General features: G+C 45.2%; 2 protein-coding genes across 24 annotated transcripts in view; both read right to left on the reverse strand.

Moving 5' to 3' along the window:
* tbc1d22a (TBC1 domain family, member 22a) overlaps window positions 1-12,370 on the reverse strand; it is a 41,143-nt gene extending 28,773 nt beyond the window's left edge. For 4 of the 6 annotated variants that reach the window (XM_037243366.1, XM_037243364.1, XM_037243365.1 and 1 more), the window contains exons 1-6: window positions 12,145-12,370; window positions 11,717-11,773; window positions 11,189-11,372; window positions 10,901-11,123; window positions 9,275-9,454; window positions 4,655-4,725 (exon numbers count right to left, since the gene is read on the reverse strand). In XM_037243366.1, the coding sequence (XP_037099261.1) occupies window positions 4,655-4,725; window positions 9,275-9,454; window positions 10,901-11,123; window positions 11,189-11,372; window positions 11,717-11,773; window positions 12,145-12,206 (777 nt within the window). In that variant the 5' untranslated portion in view covers window positions 12,207-12,370. The remainder of the gene's footprint in view (window positions 1-4,654; window positions 4,726-9,274; window positions 9,455-10,900; window positions 11,124-11,188; window positions 11,373-11,716; window positions 11,774-12,144) is intronic. The other 2 variants (XM_037243367.1, XM_037243363.1) reach the window with 1 other exon arrangement.
* The window catches only part of LOC119117275, a 376,942-nt gene that overhangs the window by 35,918 nt on the left and 328,226 nt on the right, over window positions 1-12,798 (reverse strand). The gene's annotated exons all lie outside the window — the stretch shown is intronic.

A 12,798-nucleotide genomic window follows, 5' to 3' on the forward strand; every position in this document is an offset into this window, starting at 1 on the left:
CACGTTGGAGGCTACGCTAACAAACAACTCGAAGCGCACAAACACAAGCAGCACCCACTTGGGACTCATTAAATTCTTTTAACTCCTACAACTGCCATTCATTTATTTTTTTGTGTTCTCTCTTTCATATGTGTGCGTCAGTATAATAAAATAGTATATCTTTTATGTTTTTATTTTAAAACTGAAGATGTGATAAACTACAACGCGTCGCTACTTTTGGCTCTCGAGTCGCTGTCGCTTACGCGTATAAAGAGACGGCAAACTCACGACCGTGCCGCCCTTTGAGACTGTAAATAATTTATTTTCAATCTTTCCAACAGAAGAGCTCAAGCATAATCCCGTGTCCACATGAATAAACGACAAAGTACATTGCAGCGGTAACTAAATCAGACAAATGAGACGGGCGGGATATGGAGGCCATCTCACAGTTTATACCAGTACGTCGGACCAATTACGAGCTCCAAATTGACCGTTAAAATTATCTATGACTCTCTTAAAGCACTTTGACAGATGGAAGGACGTCTCCACCCCGCAAATGATGTCATTACGCAGCCTTCAGACACCGTAAGCCTGCTTTGAATTGTTGATATGACTATTAGCTTCATTTTTTTTTTTCCCTCCAAGACGCTAAAACAAACAAGGCGGACCCGGACCGCATATGTTCTGTCTACCTGTCACGCAAACGGGCCAGGTCCTAATTGGTTGGCTGCCAGACAAATGCAAGGGGAGTGAAGGGGGAATCACAAAGGTTGGGGTCGGGGGTCACGGCGCTCGCGTGTGTGTATGAGGTTAATGGAAAGCTCAGCGGAGGTCGGCGACGGCGCGGCTGCTTTACGGCTCGATGGAACCGAGCACCTGCGTAGTTAAGTTTTAAGATGAAGCCGCCGCTTTTCAAATCATCAAATATTTCACACGGTAAAGTGCATTACTCAGAGAAATGGCGCGGCGCTTAAATTGAAGTGGCTAAATTGGAATTTAGTTGTGGTCGGCTAGCTTGAAAGGGGTGTAAATGCACGAATGTGCGTTATCCGCCCACATCAAAAAAGAAAATCTCGGGCTTTCGTTGTCCTCCTCGGAATGCATCTACGTGCCGAAGCTTCCATCTCTCTAATGGATCTTCCACTTGAAAAGCAGAGAACTGTAAATACATGTTGGGGAATCCATTCGGGGACTTTCAAATGAAGCGGCTTCTTTTTAACGGAGCTTTTGCACCATCCAAATTATTTTTGACTCGGGGAGTGAAAACAAATGGTCCCGCTAAGGGACAGGGTAAAAGTTGAGCAAAAACTTTTGTGTGAATTTATTCTTGTCTCTTGACTGGAGGCCTCAATATTCATTTCTTGAAACTTTGTGCATTTTCAAACACACAGCATACAAGGAAAAAAAACGACAAACTCAAAGTAATGACATAATTATCAACTCATATTTCCTCATCAGTTCTCACTATTATTAAATTGCAAAATTATGGGAAAACATTCAATATAGCGACGATTATTTTTCAAAAGCGATGACCTGGTGTCAAATCCCCAAGCGGTCTACATTATTCTATTTTGGGTGTGATAAAGAACCTAATTATGTTCATCGAGCAATGTTCCCTCTCCTGTCTCAGTTCAGCATTCCGTCCATTTCCTTTCCTAAATTATCAAACAGTATGAAGCCTATATTCGATTACAGCAGCAGAACAAACAAATGATGACAATATGTATCGTTATTATTGAAATAACCCCCCTATTGTTTTAAACAGAACTACATCAGGACGCCGTCTACTATCATTTTCCCTCTCTGCACCGATAATGTAGCATATTTAGACGATATTTACCGCTGGTTTTATTTGCCACCAGGAGCTTTTTGTAAAATTCATTGCGGGGGTGTTATTTGGAAACGCGCGGGAATATATCATCGACGTATGGAGACGATTTAACTGACCGGGTAGAGCCAATCCGATATGGTACAGCGGCTTGGGCAAATACGCCATTCCATATCTGATTTAGATTTGCGTACAAATGCTTGACGATTTAAATACGATTTAAGACTGCTTGGTGTTTTCGAGTCCTGAATCAAGATAAAACTTGCTTGAGCTTTTTATACCGTGGGTAATTTGACCAACTGAATTCTATATATTAAGTGATTTATTCAGCAGGGGGGGGTTTTCCGACGAATAAAATAAAAGTGTTTTCCACCGAGTGTAACCGAACTAGCAGTTTAACGTCATTATCTGTAAAAATCAGTCCCGCTGCTTTACGATACATATCATATAAACTCGGCGTCTTATCACAGTTCAGACAGCTGGTTAGCTTTTTTTTTTTTTTTTTTGCACCCCCCCCCAATGCATCACATTTTGCAGCCACACTCCATTAGCAAATGTACATATTGCCACGGGCCGCCATTCTTTCACAAAATAGAAAAGTCATTAAATCCATTTGCCTTCCACTTGGGGCTCGGACGCCGAGCGCTCTTTAAACAAATGGAATGAGATGGCGTTGTTTCTGAAATAATGGGAAGTTCAAGGCGACGTGTTTTGGATAGCCTGAGGAGGGAGGGGGGGGGGCAACCTGTGGAGCCCCTCGCTTGCATAGTGAAATGAGGTGGAGCAACAATACGCTTGGCAATATTTCCCGTCGACTACTTTTTTCATTTCCACGCTGAATAATAACAACGTTGTGCTGCGTATCTCTCGGTGTAAACGTCGGGCCGCTGTGGTGGGATTGCCCGGCTCTCAAGGAGAGGGGGGGAATTTGTTTCTCATCTTTGTCAGGTACAAAAAAAAGAAAATGCCTAGTGGAAAGGAGAGGAGGAGGGGGGGGGGGGGGGGTTAAATAAGACGGTGCATGCTAGTGAGCAGCGGAAGGGCACAAGGGACATCAGCGGAGTGAAGTTTTATTAGGTGTCTCTAGCAAGTTTATGGCATCCAGCGAGGCCTGCGAGCCCGAGTGTGTGTGCACAGATTGAGAATAGATTTCCGCCTTGATCCCTCCTATCCATCTTGCCATCCGACGGCGGCGCAGACAGGACAGAAAAGGCAGTCAAGTGTTATGACACTCCGGAAGATATGAGTGCTTTTTGGACGCCGAGCTTTAATCCCAGCTTTGGATTTAACCCTGTGATAATTCATACCCGGAGATCAAGGTCTCTATTGAAATCCTCACCAGGTGGGCTAGAAAACCCATATTTAGCTTGTTGGAACAGTGAAGATAAACATTTCAAATTCAAATCAACCTTCAAATAGTCACCAGCAAAAATGGTAGTCATCGCTTATGGGTGAAACAAAAAAACTGTGTGAATTAATTTTGAGCTGAAAAATTGTGAGTGAATCGAATCACACTATCTTCCCATTTTAAAATATAATTTATAGTACGGACAAGTTCGTTCATATTTTATAACGACGACATTTATTTCATCATACCTTCTACCAATTGTTGTAACTCATTATTTTATGAAATAAATGGTCATTTTGATCATTTATAATAAATCCATTTTTAATTGGAATTGAAGACTGGACGTGACCACAAACAACGACGCTATCTTGAGACATCGCACGTGGCTCGTTGCCTAAAGCGATTCCTGTACAGCATGTTACGAATAACCGTAAACAATCAATGTTTAATATGGATGCCTCTTTGTATACTGCAAACATGCGTCTCTTCTTTATAATCGAGTAATACAACATAAAAAAAAAAAAAAGCTCAGGGCCATTTTTCCCTAATGTACTGACTAATAATGACAAAGCTTTGGACCAAATGGGGAAGAACTTGCAGACGAAAAGGTCAAGTCATAATTCCATTGCCTGCTGTGTTGCTTGTGCGCCCGAGCCTACTTCCTACTTTCATTAACATTCATTTCTCCACAGGGAAGCCCTTGCGGTTGCCTTTATGCAAGCACGCATATACTTACATGCCAAAAACGCGAACGTGAGGACGCTTGCCATACTGTGGCAGGACGCCCTCAGTGCCCCCCCCCCCCACCCCCAGTCGGCTAGCGTCACGCCAGCTAGCTAGCGCCACACAACACAGCCAGCCGCTCACACCTTTAATGGCATCTTTTCTGCGGCACATTAGCTATTGTGCGGTAATTAATGGGAGAGTCACGGTGCTCAAAAAGCCCGTCATCTCTCGGCAGACTCGCAGCCGTACGACACAACAATGGCTTAATGAGTAAACACACAGAGTGTCTCATGAATAAATTATTGGTTCCTCGCAATTAATTTTCCCTATTCAAGTTTTTTTTTTTTTTTTTAATAAATAAAAAAAAAAAAGCAAACTCAAACTGTTAGCAGTCTTCATAAATCAAAAAAAAAAAAAAAAAAAAGAGAGCAAGGTCGGGAGAAAGATGATGACAGCAACTTTATGTGCCTGCCTGTGTGCGGGGTGATCATCTGTTATGTGTTTATTATTATTTGTACAAGTTTATTAGCGCAAGCGGCTGTGTGTGCACTTTTGTTTGCATAGTTGTGTTTCTTCCAAGATAACAGCTAAACAAACGCACGTTTTGCTAATTAATCGAATTCAAATCGACATCGCAGTGGAGCAGAAAGCAATTTTCATATCGCAAAGGCTGCAATTTCGGGGGAGAAAAATCAACCGTCGTATCAATTTATGGCTCATTGGTCTTTCTTTTTGCATAAATCTATAAGACCAAAACATGAATCCAAACTTACCGAAAGGAGTTTCCACGCGATTGGTCGGACTTGGCGCGGGATTCCAGACCAGCTGAGTTTCCGAAGCTCTTCTGCAGAACAGCAAAAAATAAATAAAAACAGCCTCGAGTCATTTTTGCAAAAATATGTTGATCAATATGGAGCAGTCACAAAATCATTAGTGGCTCATTAAATTTAACAGTCAAATCTTTTTTTTTTTTTATAAAGATTTGGAAGTCCCCCAAGACAAACCTTTCAAAAGCAAAGAAAAAAAAGGGTAGATAACTACCTAATGAATAAAGCAAATAGTTCCAAGACTTGCATTCAAAGCAGAGTCGAGGAATTGATAAGGAGAGTGAACGGTATTGATTAGCGCTGCCAAACGACTGCGCCCGGCCTGTTCTTCAAGGCAAAACGCAATGAAGTCCGAGACAGATAGCGGGATGGGAAATAGAAATCAGCTAAATAGCAAGAGGTTGGATCCATTGGCCAAATTGAGTGAAATGCATTAGAGCTTGCTTGCTCGCTGGAAGCGGCCATTTGTTTGCGCTACCGCCGTCTTAAAAAAATAATTCTCGCTTACCTTGCCTGATGAGACTTTAATTATGTAAAGATTCACTCGTGATTTACTACCACTTCTTGCTTTTCTTTTAGATAACGGGCTCTTATATTGTGCGGTCAATCATAAAGTTAAAGGTTTTGAAAGAAAAAAAAAAATATCATACATGCATCAAGTTTGTCGGCCGTTTGAAATCGCAACCATGAGAGGAATTTGGTGGTGTGAGGCTAAAAAGGCAGATCAGTGGCAGAAAAGCGCACTTATTTTTTTTTTTGAACGCATCATTAGTTTGCCACCAATGACATGCGCCTTTATGTGGTAGGGGGACAGCCGCGGGGAAGTTATGTACCGTTTTCGCCCGAGCCGAATTCATTAAGGGTGGAATCGTTATCCTACAAGCAGCTCTGCATTCATTATTCTTTTAAAAGCTAGTCAAGGGTGTCCCCTTCTCTTACCGTGCACCCTTTGAACCTTCATTTGCACTGTCAGACAAGGAAATGAGTCCATGAATCTTGTGGACTCGGGCTTAATTAAACTATGTTATATTTCTCGCACCTGGCATTAATCTCACCATAGGAGGAGGGCAGAGTCGGTTAATGGTACATCCTGATGGCACCGAGACTACGGCACTCTTGGATGATGGCAGGGGGGATTGCAAACAGAGCGGCAAAAAAAAATAAAAAAATCCTATCTGACAAACGCTCTCCGGCGGGGTTTGGATCAATGCTGAATCCAAATCACTCAGCCCAAACGGTGCGGTTATAAACATTCATACGCTACATTAGAGGCAGAGCAGGCAGGACTCAGACTAGATCATTTGCAAGCCGCTATACACGTTGGGGAAAATAATTTCTAAATACACGCGACGTGCCAGCACGCATCTGGCCGCCTGTTCTGCCGAAATTGAGAAGAGCACAATTCAATTTCCCAGAAGGCAGAGACGTGCAGGACACGCGGGGTGGAATTGCGCATGTCGTTTTATTAGCGCCAAGCTAACTCACCTCTCTCGACAACTCTGAGGGCGCCTCTTGTGCATTATGAATGAGACGGCCGTGCCCCGGCTACCGCTGGAATACATTTCATGTCATTTTTGAAAATTAATCTGTTGTCGTGGGTGAGAAAGTTTCTGCAACTGTCCCGGAGGCGGCGAGGCTAGCTGTCCTTGTCGGGTTTGATGAGCAAAGTTAACAATGCGTGGCGGCGGACGGAATTTGCCAAGTCTACCAGCCCTTTTTTTCCCTAATTTGTGTCGGAACGTGCAAACTCCACTAATTGCAATTTTCAAGGCATCTCTTTAAGCGGTCTCTATAGAAAGAAATGGAGGGGCAGCTCACGAAGGCAGAGGAAGACTTTACAGGCAATTTAGCCCGCAGACAATCATTCCCAAGTATAGCAAGTGGGGGAGGACGTCAAGGCCGAATCTCCCCGGTGGGTCCGATAAAACGTCACGTTATTGTGGAATTAGCGTGATTAGTATGGTGGATGTTTATCTTGCCGGCAGACCCCAGAAGGTTGGTCAACTAACGCATACAAAAAGAAAAAAAAACACCTGTAACATTAGCATTACAAGGCCAAGGGTTGACTGATATGCATTACGCCTGAGCGCACGCTTGTGCGACTGGTGCAAAAACACAACACGCGTCCGGTGAGAAGGCCGGACGTCAGCAAGGACGTAAGAAGAGCTGCCAGTCAGCGTCGGCTGAGCAGCGAGTTTGACGGGCGCGGGAGGTGAGGGGGTTGGCGGGCCGGAGCCATGCACTATTCAGGCATCATTCAGATGGAGCCAGATCACTGGGGCAAAGCAAGGTTTTGGCACAAACCTGTTAAAAAAAAAAAAATCTAGACTAGAAAGTCACATATCTTTGTACCAGTCATAGCTACAAAAACCTTTTTTTAAACAACTCACCATCTTGTATTACAGTAGAATTAAAAGTGACTATTTATTTGTCCAGAAGGGGGTGCTGTAATTTAGTGACGGAAAACAAAACCAAAACAAGCTGAATTGACTTGAAATTTCGCAACCGAATTTAATTTGACGATGATGTGAAGGTGAATGTCATCCATTGTTGCCGTTTGAAACGATTGTGAGAGGTCAAAAAAAACAATGCTATTACAAGTGACATCTCTACCATCCGGTGTGTTATAATAAATTTAAGACCGCCGCCTGTAAACCTTCAATGCAGCGATGTTCTTGGACCACCTAACTCATCTGGGAAGGACGACGCGCTTCCGCCAGGGAGCAGAAGGCTCGTAAACCCACAAGAATTATTAAAAAAAAAAAAAACCTCACCCCTCCTTCCATCCCGATTATACCCGCTCAGCCAACCCGATTGAGTGCGTGCGTTAGCCTCGCTTTTAGCTTCCGTTACGTTCACTTGGCAATGTAGTGACATGGTGCGCGGCAGCTGAAGAAGAGTAGAACGCGTAATGAATTATGCTCGGTGAAATCAGAAGATAATGAACAAGCGGCGTGCTAACGTGAGCGCCCGCTCGCACAATTCACTCATCGAGTGACTGACAATGAAAAAGCCTCATCAAATGACACAATTTGAACGAGCGGGGGCCCATTGGAGAAAAAAAATCCACACTGAATTAGCGATGCGACAGATATGCTGATTGCGGCCACTGTGGATTAAACATGATCTCATAATTCGATATATGAAAACAAAAAAGATCAATTCATTCAAATGAAGCTCTTCCTCGGTTATATGTGCTATTTATTTGGATTATTAACATTCCAGGCACACGTAGCCTTGACGAGGAAAAAGGGCTGAGTGATTTAGAAACATAATCTAACTGCATTTTTTTTTTCTTTTCTTGAATCAAAGTGCTGCGTCGAAATAGAACGCCGCGTTAGGGCTTCTGCACTTTTCCCGTGCCAGGAGCCACTAAAAAGGCCACGCGCACACACAAAGCCCGCCATCATCAGCACTGCATTAAACAGAGTTACATCACCGTTTTGGCACATGCTGACCACATCGTGGAGCAGATGCAAAGAGGAGAGAGAGGTCTTTTTGGCCTGTGGCTGCCGCGAAAAGAAAAGCAAAGCGCCGCAGCACCCCCAACAGAGCAAAGGATGAAGAGAGAGAGAAAAAAAAAGTGCGCATTTATTTTTAATTGATGCGTGGCACTTTGGCCACCGGTTGTGCGTGGGGGCTGCCGAGAGGGCGGCGAAAACGACAAGACAAACGAGGAGAGGACCTGACACAACAGGGACGAGGGAAAAGTTCGGATGAGTTGCGAGTGGAGGGATGAGGAGGCGCGTCGCCATGGCAACAGCTGCATTCCTGCCACCAAGCATTCCTGCTCCGACTCTCATACGAGCAAAAATCATGTGGCGTAAACGCCGGCGATTTGAAGCCGGTCCAAGTTGTCCCCGGCCCACAAGCCACCACCTCCCTCCAGTTTCCTGGCGCTTTCCACGGCTCGTATCACACGGCAGACAGGCTGGCCTCAGGACATGGGGGGGGATAATGAGCCGCAACCCACCTGACATCAATCAGCCCGTTTCTGCACAGGTCATCGCCCTACGCGTGACCTTACATGCTAAGCAGACTGCCGTCGCCAACGGAGTTTTACAAAACATGAAATGGTCCGAGGCATGAAGAACACCACAATGCTTAAGTGCGCTGACATTTTCGCGTGCGCCTCAGACGACCGGGTGACACTGCTAACCAATTTGGAAGGACCGGCAGAGCTCCTGCGCTACACGGCCGGCTCGCTGATAATGTTTCATTGGCGATGAATGAGGACAAAGAGCATTCTCGCAAAACAAAGGCAGGCGCCCGAGCTAATTAAAACACGTCGTTTCTGCTTCGAACTATTCCCGACACTTTGCATGTTGGGCGCAAGCGCGTGACTCATTAGTTGCTAAGCGCTAATTCCCCTCACGTGCTCCTTTTTTTCTCGAGTGCTCTCCAGGCGCCGCGCAGAAACCACTCGAGGCATGACGACGAAAGAGGCTTTGAGCGGAGATTTTGCGAGGAGTTCAACGAGTACGCCGTTCTCACAATGGGCCAATGGTTGCTTAGCAGATAGCAGCTGTTTGCGGAGTACAACCGAGACTTCGGCTCGTCTCTTACCGAGATCTGTATTGGGGCCAGCCAACAACTGCTTGAACTTATCCAGACGTGACGCTTCCCTTTCCGTCATGGCTGGAGTGCCTGATGTGTTCTGGTCGGCCATGCGCGCCACGAGCGGGATGACGGGCCGGTGTGGCAGAGAGCGCTGTCTGTACAGGGCTGCGTGCTCACCTGCTGCATCTGAAAGAGAGAGAAAATTTTTATTTTTATTTTATATGTATACACAGTACACAAGTCCGCTATGAATGAATAAAATGTCGCTTTTGTGGGGGGGGCATTTCAAGCTGGCGGGTTCTTTTCAAAAGAATGACCCATTTTACATTAGAGGAGGAAAATGCGCCAAAGGTAAGATTACGTACTACATTGCAGCATGCCATCCAAATCTACTTTATGAAAACGATGCATGTGACCATTTTTCTTTTAATGTCGTTTCGCTCCAAGCGCGTCGCCTGGTGAAAATGATGATAATTACTGACCCTCCCTCCCACCCACCACCACAATGTGCGCAATTGTGTGTGAAGCCACCATGGCATCGAGTACAACCTTAAAACACAGCGTATTGTTTGCCCACCTGCTAGATGCACCCGCCATTTATTTATTTATTCAGGTTTACATCTCGAATGTTGAATTTTTGCATCATGCAGGTGTAAAATAACTTTTCTTACATATGCGCATATCGGTGCGATCCGACAGCACGTGCCAGCTCGGGGCCGCGTCGTCTCCAAGGAGATGAGAAGGAGCGCCGGAGGGCAGCGGTCTGTTTATGTAATCATAACACGGCAGCGCGAATGTACATCTGTACTGTATTGATAATAACTTACTTTTTATTCCGTTTGAATAACACGTCGCAGTGCTGCAGAGTGCAATGAAGATCGCAAACCTTTGTTGACCCCCCCGTGCCTTTATTCAGAAGCATATCGGTAAAACTTTACAAATTCTTTTTTTTTTTTTTTAAATCATCATTGAAATAAGTGAAATTAATCTGTGAATGTCATGTCAAATTTTACTGCGCAACCACAACAACATCACATTTTGGTTTCTCAGTATCATTGCACTTTTTAACAAGGTTTCCAGTATTTTTCACCCCCCGGAACATTTTGGTTCAACTCTTAACTTTGAAAGCTCTGCTGTACGAATGCCTGCCGAGCGATAATTGCGCCCCCAAACAACAAGCTCCCCGCTTCCGAATCATTTGAACGCCGTAAACGCGAGCGCAGACAGGCGGCTGCCGAGAACGCTCCAAACATCAGACGAGTTCAATTCTGGCCTGTCGTCAAGTTGCTCCGGCACTTCTCTCCGACGATGCGCTGCCAGAAATCATTAGCATCATCTAATGGCATGTTTGCTGCTCACCTCACAGGCGCAACTCCAGTTTCAATTTTTTTTCTTCTTCTCCCCCTTCAGCCCTAATTCACCCCCTTACAACTAAACGTGATGATATAATAATGAGAATATGAAGATCACTCCAGTTGACAGCTTGGGTTGTAAAGACGCCAATCTAAGTAAGAGGACTATGCACATTTTGGCTTGATGTTCCCCTTGCTAATCTGTGGCCTCGTGGCTTGCAAAACAAAGCATCACATAAGAGTGAAAAGAAAAAGGCGGGGGGAAAAAAGAGGCGCTAACCTTTCGGTGATCCAATGCGAGCTTCGCTGTGGGATTTTACCAGGCGACCTTCAGTGTCGAGGCTGTCCGGGAAAGCGAAGGAAACCTCCGGACTGGTCAAGTCTCCCTCCTCGTCTTCCTCATCCTCCTCATCGTCGTACGCCGTCTCCTCCTGTAGATCGTCGTCCCTCTGGGGGTCGTCCAGCTTTTGTCTCTCCTGCAACTTGCTGTGATTCGCAATCACCTACGGAGAGGGTGGCCAAAGTTTGACGTGTCGCTCGCCGGGCGACCCGAGAATACCAGGGTTACCTTATTGGCAGTTTCCATGACAACCTCGATGTTGAGGTTCTGCGCGGCCATGGCCAGCAGCTCGTCGTCGTCATCACAGACATCCCAGGCGTCGCTTGTGATGCTCTCAAACTCCTGGAACGTAGTGGCCTTCTTTGGCTTGCCCGGCGTGGAGGGAGATGGTCTCTGGCCAGCTTTAATCAAACTGACAAAAACATATCATGATGATTATTGGGGCACGTGATCGTCTCAACATGGAATCAATCAGATCTCAGAAACTCTTGTTGCACACTTAAATTTCAGCTTAGGGGCCACTGTGCACCTAGTAAACAAAATAAACAAATAGTCTGGAACCCTGATTTCATTAGGTCATACAAAGCAGTTCAACCACAACTTGATTTTCTGGTAAGGCCACTTCCTCCTCCAAGACAAAATACCAAGCAACTGTAGGAAGAAAGAAGTCAATGCACCACACCCGACACCCCCCCCCCCCCCCCCACACACACACACACTTACATACAAACACACACACACACTAGTTGCACTTACTTAGCGTGAAGAAGTGGGTCAAAGGGGGGATGCTGTGCGCCATACACATGCTGAATGCTGAGGAAAGTGACACAGAAAGACACGGAATGAACTGTCAGGGCGTCCATGCACATGCTGATCTAAGATCGCGACTATAAAAGCCAGTGCAGCCATGGTATTGTCAAATCTGATCTGATGTGTGCTGTTGTGAAATGACAAGTCTGTGATTGCGATAGCCGCTATTAGCATCGCATCTTCGGCCGGCTTGTAACGTGTGATTCCCGCAACGAGGCGAATGTGAAGAACACGCAAGCAGTGTGAAAGCCGCGATTGTTATATTTGCCAGCTTGACAAGTTAAACCTTAAGGCTGTATCCCAGCAAGTGTTGCTGAACGTGAATTAGCCTCGCTAGGCTAATGTAGCTATTCGTAGGGGAACACGTCACTCACCTGCCGGGAACCTTCGCCGCATTCCTTTTCCAAAACTGCTTTTTGTTTCCGTCACCCGACATTTTCCCCTTCGGGTCCGACCGGTCCTAAACAAAGACGCCCGGACGCTGTCGCTACTGGCAAACCGTCAAATTCAGCTTTTATTTACACCAGGTTGCTTCCTGTAAAACTCAGAGCGCCGCCATGTTGATACTGGCTCGTCGCGAGTAAGCGCGTCTGTGATTGGCCGCGTCTTCGCCGGCCAATCAGAAGTGAGACCTGTTTGAGGAGCGGATGACGTCGTTATTCAATATTGTAGCTTTGTTGATAAAGCAAAAAGTGGTGTCAACTATCAAATGGGAGACCACCAGCATTAGGAATTTAGCAGAAAAAAAACCTTCCGATTATTTTGAGTCAAAATGCTCAAGTCAAAATGTACAGGCCAAAACAAAAATTTGCCATCAAGAATGTATTGTTGTATTAGATAAACGCAGTAAAGGGACTCAGGGTTGTTTTATTTCTATTTTGCAGAGTTAGTAGGTTAGTATTGTTGTTGTTGTAGTTGTTAGGAGCCCAAAGCAACTTTTTCCACATTATTTTCCCACAGGGGTCTCAAATTCCAAGTGGGACTATATTTTGCAATGATATTACACCAGCTGAGGTCACCATATCATA

This window comes from Syngnathus acus, chromosome 23, assembly GCF_901709675.1.
Source record: "Syngnathus acus chromosome 23, fSynAcu1.2, whole genome shotgun sequence".
Lineage (NCBI taxonomy): Eukaryota > Metazoa > Chordata > Actinopteri > Syngnathiformes > Syngnathidae > Syngnathus > Syngnathus acus.